We start from the raw sequence: 19057 nt of genomic DNA on the forward strand, positions 1-19057 counted from the left end.
TTGGCCCCTAAAAAAAACTAAATCCAGTTAAATAGCTCTAAAATGAAACTTTCTTATATGCTCATAGTTCAGTCATGAGGGTGAATAAATTAGGACAGAATTTTAAAATTGGACTGACCTATCCCTTTATGTCAGGCTCATGTCAGTTTAGGGTATGCATGCACTTATACAATATTAAAATGGACAAAGATGAAATGGTTCACAAAAGCAAAGTACTCTCAATGTGCAGGCATACAGTAACACTTAAAAACCACCACAAAACCCACCCCACCACACACCGATCATACTATTATGGACCCTAATGGTCACTTGGTCGAGCAGATGAGGTTGTCTGCACGGTCAGCAAAAATCCAGTGGACAAACTTCATTAGGTTGGCATCTTAGTCCATTAGTCTACTCGCGATTTCAGTCTGCGTTGTTCTAAAAGGCCTTTTTAATACTGATAAATCTTATTCTAGAATGGTGCACAGTAATCCTACACAATGGCAGTATTTGATCTATCTATCTATCTATCTATCTATCTATCTATCTATCTATCTATCTATCTATCTATCTATCTATCTATCTATCTATCTATCTATCTATCTATCTATCTGCATAGCAGTGAAGCATTTGAGCTCAGAAGTGAAAACAAGTACACAATTTTAAAGGACTGTTTCTCTTTAAAATAGAAAAGTGATCATATGTCCATAAAAGAAGGAATGAGTCACTTCTGAAAAGAAAGACCAGTGAGTCAGCATCTTTATCTCTCTCACAAACAGCCTGCAGATGATGAGTAAGGACCTATCGGTATCAAAAACCTGCTCTGATTCATGAATAATTGATCAAACACAAGGTAGCTACACTGACACAACACACATGCCCCCTGCATAACAAGCACTTGCCTACATGTGTCATATAGAAGTTTGTCACAATAAAATGAGAAAGCAAAACCACTTGAAGGTTGGAAAGGCCAAGATGTCCACCCAGTTTCCATAATTGTGTTAGAAGAAAACATATCAAAAACAGTGTATTGGGTGCCTGTTTACTGTGGGTCATACACACATGCGCACACACACACTTCTAAGATGATTCTGATGCAGCAGACAACACGTCATCATTGAAGAGCTGCAACATTTTAAACTCTATTGATTAACGTGTGCATGAGAGGGCAGGCAGAGCAATAAGTTTTAAATTCATGTCAGTAGTCCTTGGCAACCCAGAAATGACTGAGCTGCTGAACTTCTGCAAGAGACGTGACACCGTCCAAAATCCTCCACTTAAGATAATGAATATTGCAATTTGTCCTCTTAACAAGGGCAGTTCTAATGCAAACTCTCTTTGGATTTCTCGTAAGCACACATCAGCGGAATTGGGTGATGCCCAGCACCTGTATACCAAGAAACTTTGGTCAAAACAACCTTGATATTGGCAGCTGGTAAACATAGGCAAAGTGAGACAGAGTATGGCAAGCCACTTCATCATCATCATCCATTTTTTTTTTTTGCCTTTGAATACTATGGGTCTATGCCTATTTATTTCTGAAAAGTATGCATTATCCTGTCACCTATTCCATGATAACTAAGTATTCATTAGGTACTATTATTTATTATTTTAAGTGTTTTTGTACATTTTCATAAATAATGTTTTTTTATTGTGCATTCCAAAGTATTGTCAATCAAACTGCAGTTGGTTGTTCTGATTAAGTAATAATAACTCAAAAAATACAGTTAACTTACAAAATTAAAGTTCATTGAAAGTATGTTTATATATATATATATATATATATATATATATGTATATATATATATTAAAAGTTTGTTTTTTAGCAAAAGCAGATAACTCCCACATTTGTTTTTATTCCACAGACAGAGGTGGACAAAGTACACAACTCCATTACTTGAGTGAAAGCAGATACTGCTGGTCAAATATTACCATTATCCATTGCAAGTAAAGGTTGTAAAGGCAGTTTTTTACTTAAGTAAAAGTATAGAAGTACTTGCTTTTAAAAGTACTTAAGTACCAAGAGTAAATTTCCTTTTTTATGTCAATGCATTTTTTTGTTTGTTTTATTATTGTTGCACTTGCAATACGTCTGGAGCAACTTACAATACATTATACCTACTGAATACACTGACTAACTTAGTATCTTTGGAATAAAGAGCTTTTAGAATGTTAAAAACCTATGGGGAAAAAAACTAAAAAATAATAATTATTTAACACCCCTACCCACCCCCACAAAAGCAGGATGGTAGTGATCTCACACAGCTCTGACAGTGTGTGCACACATCTATGTGTAGCCATTCATCCACATTTGAACAGAGTGGACAGTGAAATCCTGTAAATACAGATTTGTTACAGCATCACTGCTTTAACAAAAAAAGCAAAACAGCAAGACTTATTTGACATCAAAACAAAAATGTCAGAAATGCTCTAATCGCTCTCATGTTGCTTTGATGTCACACACAGAACAATCTGTGCAGTGCAGCTTCAGGTCCAACACTTATATTGTGTTTTATTAGGAGATGCACCACAGTTCTTCTGTGGCTTTATAGGTCATATTTTCACTTACACATTTTAGCAATTTACCATATTGTGTCTAATATATACCACAATATTAACTTCTTATTATTGAATTGTTGTAAATAATTATCACATTTGCAACTGGTCAGTGTTCAAAAAATGCACAAGAGTGATTACTGTCTGAAAAAAAAAAAAAAGTCACGTTTTGGAGAAAGAAAGAAAAAAAATCACCCACTGACTTTCAAAGCTGCTACGTAGTAATGACTTTCTACTTCGAGTGCCTTGATAGAAATGTAGTGGAGTGAAAAGTACAATATTTGTCTTTCAAATGGAATGAAGTTAAAGTCATAAGTTTCCAGAAAAAAATAATACTCAAGTAAGATAAAGATACTCAAAAAGTGTACTTAAGTACAATACTCAAGTAAATGTACTTAGCTACTGTCCGCCTCTGCCCACAGATAACTGCACATTTCATGTTACAGAGGTAAAAAAAAACCCAAACAATTGCTTTGTAATTGCTAAGTTAGCGGGACTTGGGGTATAGTCGTATAGTTTTTGTCGTTATTAAAACCAAATGTGTTCATCAGTGATGGTTTGTGTGCATTTTATTTAGCGTTTTCACTGAAATGAATAGACAGTCAGTCTTCTGTGACACCAGCACTGATAAGAGCGACAACGAGCAGTGATTCTAAAATAATAATAAGCATGATTCTAAAAACAACACTCTGCTAGTTAACTAGAGATGTTTCATTTGTAACAGATATATCTGTACTGTGAGATGTTTCAAAAATATCAAGCGCGCTTGTCGGTTTCTGCTGTAAAACGTGAAGTATTAAAAGTGGACAATACTGGCTTTTGTGACAAAACGTGTTTAGGGTTCAGAACGTGCTATATGTGAAGAATAATGCACAGCAGTCCATTAATTTTTTTTTAAAAGTGGCGTTTATCGGTTTTTGCAAATGAAACTGGCTCAATGGTCATTTAGTAGTAACTATTCAGTTTTTTGTCTTTTTTACATTTTCCAGCATTTCTAATGAACTTTTCTAATTAATTTCTAGTTAACTAAACATGAGTATTGGGCACTTGTATGTATTCCAGTTGTTACTAGAGACATTTAAACCTAGAATTATTTTAACTATTAAGTAGCAAATCTGATTAGTCATTATATGACAAATAATAAGTGAATACAGTTGGTGATATAAGAAGTACTACTAAGACCCAAAGTATACTTCACTTTTTCACCTCACACATATGTAAAGGGCAGCGTACAGTACGCGTGACGCGAATTTCGTCATTAGAATAGTACATGTATACTGTACGCCATCACACAATTTTTATAAGGTTGCACTTGCGCATTGAATTTGTTTTGCAGTAATCAGTTGGCAGTTGTTTCACAGTAGAAAATGAAACTAAAGAGATGAAACAACAACAACAGATGCTCACACTGACAAGCGCTTGTGAGCGAGAGTGTATGAAATAGCCCCAGCTGTGGTTTAAAAGAATTCAAAAACATTTGTTATCAGTCATAACTTATTGGGGAAACATAGAGCAGACACTGGACATGGATGAAGCTTTCAAGAGCGCATGTGTCGACCACCTGCGTTCATGCACAATATCAAATGGAGTATACTTTGAAAGGCAAAGCATTTCAATGTATGCATATGCTAGCGCATACGCTACAAAAAAGTATACTTTGGGCTTAAGAATGATATATGGATAATAAGGACTAGTAAAACTGGCCCTAATAGACATTCCTGCTTGTCCACCTAGACAGCAGTGAATGGTTATTAGGGAAATTGCAAAATTGAATAGTTTAATAGGTTTGGTGAAACTGAAAAAGAAACAAATCCCTATTGGATTACTTAGAAGTAATTCAAATAAATAAATAGCAATTAGTAACAAAATAGATACTAGTAGATTGAAGGCATAAGTGTTAAAAGGGCTTGCCACAGAGTGGGAACAGAGAGAGAGGGAGAGAGTGTGTGGGAGAGAGAGAGAGAGAGAGAGGGAGAGAGTGTGTGTGTGTGTGTGTGAGAGAGAGAGAGAGAGAGAGAGAGAGAGAGAGAGAGAGAGAGAGAGAGAGAGGAAGAGAGTGTGTGAGAGAGAGAGAGAGAGAGAGAGAGAGAGAGAGAGAGAGAGTCTGTGTGTGTGTGTGTGTGTGAGAGAGAGAGAGAGAGAGAGAGAGAGAGAGAGAGACTTGAAGACACAGTCAGTTGTGGCTGAGTCGTACTAATGTACGGACACACGAACACTCACAAACTGACGGAATGGGTCACGTTTGGTTTTTATGCACAGTTCTACTTTTATTCGCCTTACCTGGAGGTAAGAACATACAATATTTTCAACTGTTCAGATAAAAATGTTTTGTTTATTTTCTCAAATAGGCCTTTCTTGTGTTCTTTCCCAATTATGTTGGCTACGTAATCCATATGTGTAGTCTACTGTTAATTATGAGTGGATTATTAGGCTAATATCCCGAGAATTATTCAATTGTTTTGACGACAGATGCAGACGATGACCGTTAAGAGTTATATTTTTGTCCATCTGTTCTCTCTAATGTGCTATTCCAGTTATAGTTGCTCGCTGTCAATTTAATAATCGATGTAGTATGTATATCTATACATTTACTGAGCTAGACAGCTATTGATTAATTTGAGTAATTAGGGGAGTTAACTCACGCACCTCGCGAATCTCGTGTGTTGTGCACAATCTCAATAATTAATTAGCGTGTAATTAGAGTCGTTTTAAATAAATCCAGCGCAGAAGGAGCAGTCAGTTATCTAATAAAACTACTGTCAACATAATGACCACGATCTTAATAACAGTTACAGACCGTGTCACAAACTGTTCGGCTTGTTGTTACCTGCTCGAGATGATCTGATCTGTTCACGTGAAACATTTTATAGACGAGTTATTTATTTTATCGCGAGTTATTTTAACGTTTGTAACTTATCGTATTTTGTCCTGTTTCAAGTTTACTAAATAATTATCGTTCTATCAACCTACTTTGAACAATTTTCATTCAAAATAATAAACGCCGGATAGTGTTAAAACGTGAAACGTTAAAACGTAACACGTCAAAACGTGTTAGTTTATTATTATTATTATTTATTTCAGTATATTATCTAACTAATGGTATTACAACTCAAGACCCAAATTTTTCTCTGACTGAAGCATAACATCCCAATAACCCCTAACACTGCCAACATTAACAGAAATTGTCAGGACATTTTGTAAACACAGTCAAGGGATGTGTTTTAAAGTATTACTCAAAACACATCCCTGAAACAATTATAATGTTCCTTTAAATGCCGTGAATGTTATGAGTGTTGATCAATTCTACGCTCTTTATTCTGCTGGTGTTGTCATTGTCGCGCCAGTAAATCGTGCATCTGTTACGAGAATGATTGAACGTTCTAATCTAGCGGGAAATCTCGGGACCGTTAGGCAAATGGGATACAGACTTCGGCTATCCTGAAAAATTGCCCGTCTTAGTCACTAATGCATTAATACAAACCCTTACTTCACTTGCTTCGTAACGTTTGATTCATCTGGACAATAAATCATGGTGATGTAAGTGATTAGTCATAGTGAGGTTAATGGAAGAAGGTAGCGCTAATTGTTGAAAATACATTCCACCTCTCATAAAAGAGTAGTTATTTATTTATTGTTTGCATAAAATCCTATGTTTTGAACGCTATGTGAATAATAGGTAAAATAGAGAATGAGCCTATCTGAACAGTAAAAGTTAATGCACTTAATTTACATGAAAAATATTTTTAAATATATATATATATATATTTTAATTATCATCCATACATTTACTTTATATAAATAGTTTATTTATTTATTTATGTTGTTGTTGTTGTTGTTTACATAGCCTACTATATGGGATCCAGGAGTTTGTTTTTTTCTTGTCATGATTAAAATGGTCAGAGCAGAGTATTGCTTTCATAACATGAGCCACAGTTTACAAGCTTTTAAAGAGCCATCACCGTCACGTCTACCATAAAGAGCTTTTCGCCTTCCAAGTGTTGTTGACTCTCAACAAAGTGATGTATTAACTGATTGCTGGATGCAGCTATGATTGTGTATGCACAGTGAACTGATTTGTGTCTGTTTGTATTCCAGGGTGGTTTGAACCTGTTATCACTCCCAATGCTACTCATCTGGTGATACCAAAAGGTGGACAACTGCAACTCAGTTGTTATGATAATGCAGAGGCGAGCAAGGTGCAATGGATGCGGGAAAAAGGTCGGAAAATTGAGGGAGGGCTAGAGAAAGATGGAGCTAGTATCATCCTCCTCACCTCTACACAGGTACAGCATATGGGCCGTTACACCTGTGAAAACACACAAACGGCGGAGAAGAGCTCCATCTACATCTATGTGAAAGGTGGGTTTGATTCTGCATGTTTACACAATGCTTTTTCTTTTTTTGATTCAAGGTGTTTGTTTGTCCTTTGGTCTCAGTTCCCACACTTCAGTCCTGAAGCAATATTAAAACCTGAATAGGTTTTTTGTTAAAGCGCAAATGCATGTCCTTAAGCTGTGTACTCAAACCACACCTTAGTGTAGATCTGGTTTATTTTACTTTATTTGTATTATTGTTAACTGTCATTGAATGACTTGGGTGTTTGACCAGTCGAATTGTGTAATAAACCTTTTGCAAACACTCATTTACTTTCTATTTCCTCATGCAAAAATCCTTCCAGCGTTTAATGTAACATCTCTTGTCTTGTACTCAAGTTTTTTTCCTTTCCTTCCTTATTCTCCTTTGATTTGCATGTCTTTTGTTCCCATTTCTCATCTCTCTCTATATTTTTTTCTGCCTAAAATGTCTCATTTACTTTTCCTGGCAGATTTGGAGAATCCTTTTGTGCGCTCCATGATGGATGGCCTTTTGGTGAGGGAAGGAGACGATGGCACTCTTCCTTGTTTAGTAACAGATCCAGCTGTCAATCATCTGTCCCTTCTGACCTGTGGTGGCTCTGGTCTACCAGCTGGCCTCACCTACAATGCACACCCTCAGAGAGGGATCACCATCAAAAACGTCTCCAGAGCTTTTGAGGGCTGCTACATTTGTGCAGGAGAGATGGATGAAAAACCTGTAAAATCAAGCCCGTATAACTTGGGTGTGCGGCCAAGTGAGTAAAAACAGTTCTTAAGGTATTGGTATAATCCACCCAAAAATGACATTTCTGTCAATATTTTGTGGAACAGCTCACCCTAAAGTTTTTCTCTAAGAGTTTTTTTTTATTCTGTTGAACACAAAAGAAGGTATTTTCAAGAATGTGGGTTACCAAACAGTAAAAAATAGTATGGAAGTAAATGGGCATTCTTCAATAATATATTATTCAGCAAAGATGCACTGAATTGATCAATACTAACAATAAAGACATTTCTAATATTACAAAGATGTATCCCGGTTTTCACAAAAAAATACTAAGAAGCAAAAACTGCATTGATAATCATAAGAACCATTATTAAACAATAATAATTAAGCATCAAATCAGAATATTAGAATGATTTCTGAAGGATCATGTGACACTGAAGACTAGAGTAATGGCTGCTGAAAATTCAGCTTTAACATCACATAAATAAATTACATTTTAAAATATATTGAAATAGAAAACCGTTATTTTAAATTGTAATAATATTTCACTAATATTTTCAAAAAAATCAAATAAATGCAACCATGGTGAGCATAAAAGACTTCTTTCAAAAACATGGGAAGGGAATGGGTGTGTGGCCAAGTATGGTGACCCATACTCGGAATTTGTGCTCTGCATTTAACCCATCCAAGTGAACACACAGTAGTGAACATACACCCGGAGCAGTGGGCAGCCAATGCTGTGGAGCAGTTGGGGGTTCGGTGCCTTGCTCAAGGGTCTCACCTCAGTCATGGTATTGAGGGTGGAGAGAGTGTTGGTTATTCACTCCCCCACCTACAATCACTGCAGACCTGAGACTCGAACACACAACCTTCGGGTTACAAGTCCAACTCTCTATCCATTAGGCCACGACTGCCCCTTGATAACATAAGAATCTTTTGACGAGTAGTATATCATTATGATGTTATGGCTTATATACATACATACAGTATAGTAATTAAGAATTGTGTGCCTATGCTTTAATGTGCCTGTTTGCTGTTTGCAATACAGTACCGGAGACAGTGCCATCGATCAGTCTATCCAGAATCGAAAATGTGGTTCTGATTCAGGATCAGGAGTTTGTGATCAACTGTAGCACCATCAACATCAATCATGATATCACCTTGAGCTGGAGTATCCCTTCTGAAACGGTTAGATCCACACACTTGTTGCATAATCTCAGATTACTTTCTGTAAACACAGGACCTAACCTGGACTGTTATTGTCAATCATGATTTAGATAGCAGAGAAAAGCCAAAATTCCAAAATCCTGCCTGGTTCTCGAGAATATCTGCGCTCAGTAGGACTGCACATCAAATCTGTGAGGATGAACGACTCAGGAGTCTATCGCTGTATTGCGAGGAATGAGAAAGGTGTCTCCATGGCAACTGTCAATCTGGAGGTTTACGGTAAGAAATGTGGAATGAAGCTGGATCAAAGATTTTAAAACAATATGACTTCAACAAAAGAGAGCAAGAAGAGCCAGATGGGTCACTTGTAGGAAATTGAATGGTATAAAGTGCAACACTTAATATGGTGACTGTTGAAATGCAAGGCCCTCCTTTCATGCACAGATTTTACTTTAACCATACATTCTTAAATTTCATTTTTAGCAAAAGATTCTTCATAGGCTGAACAACAGGTAATCTGAATGTGTGTGTGTATGTGTGGCAGAGCAAGGTTTCATTAACCTTACGGAGGGAGAGGACAGGGTGATGGAGGTGAGAGAGGGAGAAAGCCTGACCCTCAGCGTGGAGATGACTTCATACCCCAGTCTCACAGAGGTCTACTGGATCTATAACAACCAACAGCTCAAAAACACATCTGAACACGTCATTACACTGCACAACCAGCAGTACAGGTAAACACACCTGCGCATACACACAAACAGTCAATTCTGTGGTGACTCCACCATTGTTTTTATGCACAAAACTTTGCTATTATCTCAATGCTGAGAATCTGAATCCAAAAGCAGTATATGAGCAGCTGACATGTATTTTTATGTTTCTTCACAGAAAACGCTCCTATTTTTGTTTTATTTTATATTTTGTTAATTTGGCTAGACAGTAAAGATTTTGTCCATACATATATCTGGTCAATATAATTATACTGTGGTTCATTATTATTGCTATTTTTAACCGTTTCAAGTAAAATGCAGAAATTTTCCTATTATTTGACAGTTAAATGATTAATAAATAAATCTTATCAAAATGAAAACTAAAATTGTATGTTAATGTCTTTTCTTTTAATATTAATTGTGGTCTACTTTCAGATATGATTGGTCATAAATGTACATATTAATACATTAATAGTTATATGTGGTTTATTATTATTACTATTTTTAGCAGTTTCAAGTAGAAATTATCCTGCTAACGCACAGTCCTTATTGTGAACTGTGAAATTATTGATACAGAAATGTATCAAAGTGAACACTGAAATGTTATGTTTTTTTATTTATTTTAATAAAAAATATATATATTATTTACATTATCTAATTGGTCTGTTTTAAAATATGATTGGTCATAAGTTTACATATTATCATCACAAGACTAAATGTGCATATAAGAAATAAAATTAATTATTGGGCTCCAACTCCAAACTCTTGAAGATCTTTGAAAATGTTGCAACAAAAAGTAAGAAAGACCTTTAGAACTTTTAAGCTTGTAAGTTAGGAAATTACACACATATATATATATATATATATATGTAATGTCCTAGGTTGGTAGCACTTAGTTAGGGCTAGTTACTTGGAGCATAATTTACTGTTATTACTATAGTAAGCACATGTAATGTGTGATTACGAACATAAAACCACAATGTTAAAAATGTCCATTTGTCAGCTATGCATGTCCATTATGTGTTTTCTAACATTCCTATGTGAAGCTTACACAGACATTGAGTATTGTTTGTCTGGATGTTGCAGGTACATCAGTGAACTAAGGCTGGTTCGAGTTCATGGATCAGAGGGCGGGATCTACACTTTCTCAGCCAATCACACATATGCATCTGTCAATCAGTCATTCATTGTCCATGTTATATGTAAGTTCAGAAAATCGACAGGACTTAACTAACCTCAAATAAACTTTATTTTCGTCTTTACATAAATACAGTAAATCTCTCATTTAGGTAAACCAGTGATAGTTTCCCAGGAGGGGCCAGTTGATGGACAGGTGCGGTGTGTTGCTTCAGGATATCCTGTCCCAAAAATATCTTGGTATTACTGCGAGCCGCCACATACACGGTATGACTCGTAGGCTAATATAAGCCAATCACACTCAACAACCATACTAAACTATTGTATAGTCATGCTGTCACGAGACTGCAGTAAGCCATTTGGAATAGAATAGTGTTTCTTAGGTGATTAAATGTGGTAAAAAATTAACAGTTTTTGTCATATTATTTTGGCTTTAAATACCATTTATAACCTCTGACAGGTGCTCCCACCTGTTGAATGCGACACAGGCAGATGAGGAGTTTGCCGTGGTCAAAGTGTCAGGGGCAGAATTTGGACGAAGCGAGGTGGATAGTCGACTTAATGTCGGCAAAGGAAAATTTCACACACTTGAGTGTGTGGCAACAACCCAGGGAGAGCAGGCCTATACCCTCTTTTCCATCAGTGGTGAGAACACTCGTGTTTACCTTGCTAGCTAAATAAAAACATTAGACCCAAATTTTCTATTGTTTCTATGAAGCTCTTGACACTGTATTTTTAATCCAAATTGTCAAAATTTGAGAAAAAAAAAAGTTGATCAGTTTGCATCACTGGATGTTGCTGTTGGTTGTTCTAAAACATTTCTATCCCAAAACAGTAATTAAATATTAAATGTTTTGCTACTTCCATTTTACGTCACTCTCTTTTAGTGTTAAAATTCAGGAATTCATGCTCTACTTCAGTGAACAGTAACTTGTCAGTAGCACTTGTTCCCCTCAGTGTCTATGGTGGTTACAGTTCTGTTGTAGCATAGTAGTTCATTCTCAGGCCGAGAAAGAAGAAGATTTCTACATATTTTACCCAAACTCTAATGCTGCTTTCAGCTCCTTTGGGAAGCTGCTGTTTACAAGTTCAGAAGTCATACTTACTATGTGATGTGTTTCATGTGTTCATTTTAGTAGGACAAAATGGATGCAATTTCATGTTTACTTTCCCTTTTTCACTTAGTGATAAGACAGGAAGCTTTTTACGCACTAATGCAACAAAATGAAAAGCAAAGAATGTGCATTAGGTCTGTAACAGATGATTTATCTTGGTGTTTTATTGTGACAGAGAGAATGATGGGAAATGTAGTTTTGTCACACTCTCGTTTGACCTCAAAGAAAGAAATAATTTTATTCATATATTTTAACTTTATCTCACAATTTCCACAAAATATGACACAACTGTTTTCATCATTAATAGTAACAACAAAAATGTTTCTTGAGCACCAACCAGCATTTTACAGTGGTTTCTGAAGGGTCATGTGACACTGAAGACTGGAGTAATTGCTGCTGTATAATGCACATTATTACTGTTTTTACTGTATTTAGGCAGATAAATTCAGGCTTGAGCTAAGATACGTCTTTTAAAAACTGTACAGTAAAATAAATTGTACAGTCAATTGAGATTTGTACAACCAAAATGAGATTGTCAGATTTAATTTAGCTTAACTTAATTTTACTAGCTCATAGTTAATTATCAGCTAATTTCCCCAGAGGTTCTTTTGAGGTTGGCCATTCATGCCTTACAGTGTTATTGAGAGCAGTAGATAGACACAAACCTGTTCACACCCAAACACATTTGTGGGGACATCCCATAGGCGTAATGTTTTTTTATACTGTACAAACCGTATGTGATATTGCCCTACACCAACCCTAAGTGTTTTGAAAAGTGGGGACATGGGGCAATGTCCTGAAAAGTCAAGTGTCATTATACAAACTTATGTTCTCATTTGTCACAAAACACACACACGCACACACACAACCCCTGAATGTTCTCAGACACACACTGAGCTTGTTGACAGATACAAGGGATTATTATTCTGTGCAACGTGTGCACATTAGGTTTTGATACTGATGCTAAGCTTTTAAAATCCTCTGAACAACAGATTTAAAACACTCACATACAACTCTTGCCTTATTAATATGGCATAGTGAATTAGGAAGTATTAATACAACTGTTTTAAACACAGATGTGGTGTTTATATATTTTGAGTGTGTGTGTATATTGATGTGTTTCTCACCCTAGAGAGAACAGTGCCCCATCAACTCTTCACACCTCTGTTGTCTGGTGTCATGTCTACTTCTGTTCTGCTCAGCTTCTTTCTGGTGGTTCTGCTCTACAAATACATGCAGGTACTTAGTCAAAACACTCAAACTAGGCACCATAGCCTAGAATTTTTAGTAATAAATTATGTCTTTATTTCTTTAAATTGTGTTTTCTGCCATAGAAACCCAAATATGAGATCCATTGGAAGGTGATCGAAAGTTTTGATGGCAACAATTATACCTACATAGACCCAACGCAGCTGCCTTATGACCCCAAATGGGAGTTTCCACGGGAGAGACTGCGTTTTGGTAAAGGCATACACAAAATTTAAACATCATTATGTAATCTGAGTAATTCATAATTCCACAGCCTATTTACTTCATTTAATATATATTTAGTACATACATTACCATTCAAACCTTTGGGGTCAGTAAGAATGTTTTTTTAAAGAAATTAATACTTTTATTCAGCAAGGATGCATTAAATTAATCAAAATTGACAAAATCGAAAGATTTCTATTCCAAATAAATCCTTTTTTGAACTTTCTATTCCCATACTAATTTCTATTTCAGGACAAAGAATCCTGAAAAAAATAATGCATATTTTCATATTTTTAATACATATTTTAATAATGTATTAAAATAGAAAACAGTTATTTTAAATTGTAATAATATTTCATGATTTTACTGTATTTGTGATGAAATAAATGCAATCTCGGTGAGTATAAGATACTTGAAAGTTTTAAAAACTTGAACTTGGGAATGTTAATGTATGTACTATAATTAAAAATAATAATACTATATAACTACAATAATCATCTAGTAGATTGCTTATATAAATGGTGTGAATTTCAAAATAATAATGGTAAATAAGAGCTAAAAGTTTGTTATTTGTCATGATGAAGGTAAAATCCTCGGCTCTGGAGCGTTTGGTAAAGTGGTGGCAGCTACAGCATATGGACTTTGCTCAGCTGACACAGTCACCACTGTTGCTGTAAAAATGCTAAAACGTAAGTATTTATATATGCCTGCATGTATGACGTAATATGTATAAAGCATGTTTGTAAAGACTCCAATCACTGGTTGTTAAAATACATAAAATTGGGTTTATTGTTGTTTTCCTGCAGTATATTTGTAATCGTGTTTAATCTAACAAATTAACTTGAGTGTCTCTGAATTTTTCCCAAAGCAAGTGCTCACTCCACTGAGAAAGAGGCTCTAATGTCAGAGTTAAAGGTTCTGAGCTACATTGGCAATCATATAAACATTGTCAACTTGCTTGGTGCCTGTACAGTAGGAGGTATGTGATTAATAGTGGTGAGAGATCAAAGATATTTATGAGTTTATTATAAGATATATTGCATGTTCCTTTTCTCTCATGTTACACATGGTTAAGATGACACAAGGGTGAAATATTTTGACATAAATTTCATTTTTGGGAGCATTACTCCCAAAAATTTTGGAAGATTATTAAAGTGACATTTTCCAACAGGCCCCACTCTGGTGATCACAGAATACTGTTGCTATGGCGACCTATTGAACTTCCTAAGAAGAAAGCGGGATGCATTTTTCAGTTCCAAAACAGGCGATGGATATTACAAAAATCTGCTCAGCCAAACACAGCTTTCAAGGTAAAATATGTGCGAGAGAAATATGGTGCTGATGTATAGATGTCCATTGTTGGGTTTTTGTAATGTTATACACCATCTATTATATGCATGTGCACACACAGAGAGGGCACTGATAATGGATACATGCCCATGAGGTCGTACCAGAAGAGATCAAATCAGACAGGTAGGTGCATCTCAAAAGAATACAAGCAAAATTCAACCACTTTTACCACCAAGATCCGTTATTGTACACGTTTCATTCTGTATCATCCCTCTCAGAATGGTGCGATGATAAAGATGATCTCTCTTTGGATACTGAGGATTTACTCAGCTTCTCATATCAAGTGGCTAAAGGCATGGACTTCCTCACATCCAAAAATGTAAGTGTGTATTAGGTTTATTCACCTCTCAAGTTTCAGGGAGAGTTGAACATGCAGACCTTGAAATGTTATCCTTCCTTGATTCTCATACTGAATTTTTGTCTCAGTAGTGAATATGTACTCCATAATATTTTTTTGACTAACAAATTGCTGTTATCTGTATTGCTATGTATTTTAAGTGTATTCACAGAGACCTGGCTGCCAGGAATGTATTACTGACTCAGGGTCGGGTAGCAAAGATATGTGATTTTGGTTTGGCACGTGACATCACAAGAGATTCCAGCTACGTCCTGAGAGGAAATGTGAGGAAGTGCTATATATCATTTACCACACTCACACTTCTATATTTCTATTCAACATATCCAGCATTTTTAGATTTTATACAGTATGAGCCATTAATGTAAAGGGGTCATCGGATGCCCATTTTCCACAAGTTGATACGATTCTTTAGGGTCTTAATGAAAAGTCTATAACATACTTTGGTTAAAATTTTTCAATGGTAGTGTAAAAAAAATTTCCTTTTTACCCTGTCAAAATCAGCACTGTTTTCAGCAAGCCGTTTTAGTCCATGTTTCTTTAAATGCTAATGAGCTCTGCTCACCCTGCCCCTCTCTTCCGTGTGGTGACAAGCCGTTCTCATGATACTGCTTACTTTAGCCGTGGAACTTGCTAACTAGCACATTATTAGGAAAGGCGATTCATAAAAGAACCTTACACTAAACTTCTTCTGTAGGTGAGGCCGGATCACGAATGATTCGCGCTAACATAAAAGCATTTAGGTAGATCGGGGGCGCATTCCCTTCCAAAACAAAATAATCCACTGCGTCTTCAGCGGCTCAGATTTTGGGAGTAAATGACGACTGCTATGTTCATTATTACATCCAACAACAAAACTTGGGCGTCGAAACAATGGCGGACTGATGACAGCTCACTCAGGGCGGGTCTAAGGTAAAACGCTGGTGTCAATCAACAATCGTGGGAGTGGCCTGGGTCTGTGTGACATCACACAGACAAGCATCCGAGAATGGCTTGATATGAGATTAAAAAAAACACTGGGTGGACCTTTATCATTATAGGGTCTTGTGTACACTCACTGCCAACACACATTTCAGTTCAAACAACTTGTAAAAGTGCCTGTTGCATCTGATGACCCATTTAAAGGAATAGTTCTATCATCATTTACTCACCCTTATCTGTATGACTTTTTTTCTTCTGTGGAACACAAAAGAAGATATTTTGAAGAATGTTTCAATTGTTTTTGTTCATATAATAAAAGTCAGTGTCCTTTTAGTGTCCCCTTAGGTTTGTGGATGTGATATTGCTTGATACAGTATTACCCCCAAAAAATGTTAATACATTGTTTAGTATCATGAATGTTGTGTTTTCTGTCTAGGCACGTTTACCGGTGAAATGGATGTCCCCAGAGAGCCTGTTTGCTTGCGTGTACACTTTTGAGAGTGATGTCTGGTCCTATGGCATCTTATTGTGGGAGATCTTCTCTCTGGGTCTGTATAAGCTGGTATCAGGCCTATTAAATATCACACCTACCCAGAAAACAGTGCCTGTAAGTGACTCATTATGAAGGGCTTATGAGGTGAAAATCTGCTTGCAGGTAACACGCCATATCCGGGTATTCCAGTTGGATCCACATTCTATAAGATGATACAAGATGGATACAGAATGAGTGAGCCTGAGTTTGCACCAAGTGAAGTGTAAGGGAATTTTACCGGTCTATAAACAGTTCAGTGTTTTATATTTATGGCATGCACACTATCATTCAAAAGTTTGGAGTTGGTAAGAAGTTTCTCGCAATTGTGACTTTTTTTATATAAACTTGCAGTTGCAGGAAAAACTCCAGAATTGTAAAAAAAATTAAAAGTCGCAATTGCCTTTTTCATGTTATTCTGTTGCAGAAGAAACAAATATATGTAAACCCAGAATTCACAGAAAAAAGTTCAGAATTGGGAGTTGTAAACTATTGCCTTTAGATTTTTTTTATAATGTGGTATAAACAGATATTTTCAGCAGCCATTACTCCAGTCTTCAGGGTCATATGATCCTTTAGAAATCATTCTAATACAGTGATTTGATGCTCAAGTAACGTTATCAATGTTAAAAACAGTTGTGCTGCTTAATATTTTATGGAAACCATGGTATATTTTTGAAGGGTTCTTTCATGAATTGAAAGAAAAAACAAATTTTTTGTAGTAATATAAATGACTTTTGTAACAATTAGAATGATTTAATGTGTCCTTGCTTAATTATGAAGCATTAATTGATTTAAAAAAAAAAAGACTGACGTCTAAGTTTTGTAGGGTATATCTGTGTCTGATGCACATGATGACAAGGCATTTGTGTATGCGTGTTTCAGTTATGAAGTAATGAGATGGTGTTGGAGTGCTGACCCTCTGAAGAGACCAACCTTCAAGAAACTGGTGGAAAGGACTGAACTCCTGCTGTCGGAAACCACCAAACATGTACGTTTTGACACAGTGTAGCTCAAAAACTGCATGCATTGAACCAGTTTCTTCGGTTACTGCAGGTTTACAATTGTGTCTTGCAGGATTACTTGAATCTCAGCACTAGTGGCAGCTGTGAGGCGTTTGTTCCTCCAGACCTGCAGAGGGCACAAAGGCTGAGTTCTGTGGGCAGCTCGACAGCCTCAACTCAACCCCTGCTGCAGGCAACAAATGATGTTTTTCTGGAGCATCAGAGCATATAAATGACATCTCGTTCCTTGTTTTGCCTCGTTTTCTCAATAGATTTGACCTAAAAGCCTTATCCTCCATTTAAGTTCTAACTGGAATTGTGGCATTTAAGGACATATCCTGCTCTCTGTTTGGCTCAATGCAACTCCATTAGCCTTGTCTTCCATTATATTTCAAATTACTCAAGACACAGCATGTCCAGCCATGTAACTGTTAATGTATTTTTCTAAATGCAGATGGGCTCCATTTTATGGTATTGATCTACATAGTATTTTGAGTGCGTGAGCAGCTACCGTGACCAGGCAAGCATTTAGATATAGAACCTAATGTTACCTCATCAGATAAATGACCAGCTCTACTAATGACATCATTGTGTAGTGACCTGTGATGATGTCGTGTTGTGTATTATTTTGTCTTTGACCGGGTGTGCAACTGCAAATATGTCTTGACTGAACAGTAAGGTAAGGTCACTGGTAAAGATACCGAATCCAAGGTGATTCCTGTTTAAGGTGTCACTATTTGAAGCACTTAATACCAACGAATGGAGGTTCTCATTCAAGCATTTGTACTATTTTCAGCATGCGAGTGTTATATTGCATTAATGTATCTATGAGATCCCCATCTCAGCTTCAAGTTGTACTTACTGGTATAACAGTCATATTAACAACCTCGGATGTGTTTACATTTTTTTTGCCAATTTTTGTTCGAGTTTGGAATTGAAATTGAGCCGGCGAGAATATATATAAATAAAAAGTTGTTTGTTGCTGTGTAAAACTGAGATAATCATATTTGGATTGTACATTGTTTCTTGTAATAACTGACTAGGTTCCATTCTTCAAAAGTGGCTAACTTGGCTACATTACCTGGAGTAAGACAAGTTTCCTTTCTTGAAGCATGCTTAAAAGATGATAAACATATCAGACATCTGCTTGTTGTGAAATAACAAGCTAATTAAGTTAATGCAAAGCTATTCCAAAATGAATCCAGCTGACTATACCACGTTCGAAGGATGGAATGTTGGTCTCAAAAAGAATGAAATGTTCTTGAATGTTGACTGTGACAAATAACTGCTATGAGATTTGACTGTAAATATCTGAAGTGTCAGCTATTTTTTCAACTTTTAGAGTGTTATGTCAGGAAAAAAGGCCAGTAGTAAATATACCCGTTTTTATAGAAAATAAAAAGTTGTAAAGGATGAATTGTATAAATTGTGTATTTTGGAAATTGCAAAAATCATTTGTACAATTCCTTAAAAGTTATGCATATATTTTACGTTAAAATACAGTGTTTGACCATGTGAACTAGCTCAACCAATGGCATGAGTTATGTTTGTCTGGCGAATGATGCAAATGGAAGTGTTCAGAAATGTTTGCCAACGAGTCATTATTTTGGCACTTCCATTTAGTACTGTAATTAGGAATAAATGCCACCTTGAAAATAAAATAAAAAGCAAATCTTGAAGCA

At 36.0% G+C, this 19057-nt stretch overlaps 1 protein-coding gene across 1 annotated transcript; it reads left to right on the forward strand.

Annotated features, from left to right (window-relative positions):
• Positions 1-4694: 4694 nt before the first annotated feature.
• Positions 4695-19056, forward strand: LOC306873267 (mast/stem cell growth factor receptor Kit-like). Its single transcript, XM_079422430.1, has 21 exons — positions 4695-4824; positions 6634-6897; positions 7364-7648; positions 8666-8805; positions 8895-9063; positions 9329-9515; positions 10578-10693; positions 10781-10895; positions 11089-11273; positions 12876-12982; positions 13078-13204; positions 13801-13905; positions 14085-14195; positions 14388-14526; positions 14628-14689; positions 14785-14885; positions 15065-15187; positions 16279-16390; positions 16498-16597; positions 17257-17362; positions 17449-19056. The coding sequence occupies exons 1-21, from the start codon at positions 4770-4772 to the stop codon at positions 17605-17607; spliced, it is 2868 nt and encodes a 955-aa protein (XP_079278556.1). The 5' UTR covers positions 4695-4769; the 3' UTR covers positions 17608-19056.
• Position 19057: the final 1 nt, after the last annotated feature.

This window comes from Barbus barbus (assembly GCF_936440315.1).
Source record: "Barbus barbus genome assembly, chromosome: 7".
Classification (NCBI taxonomy): domain Eukaryota; kingdom Metazoa; phylum Chordata; class Actinopteri; order Cypriniformes; family Cyprinidae; genus Barbus; species Barbus barbus.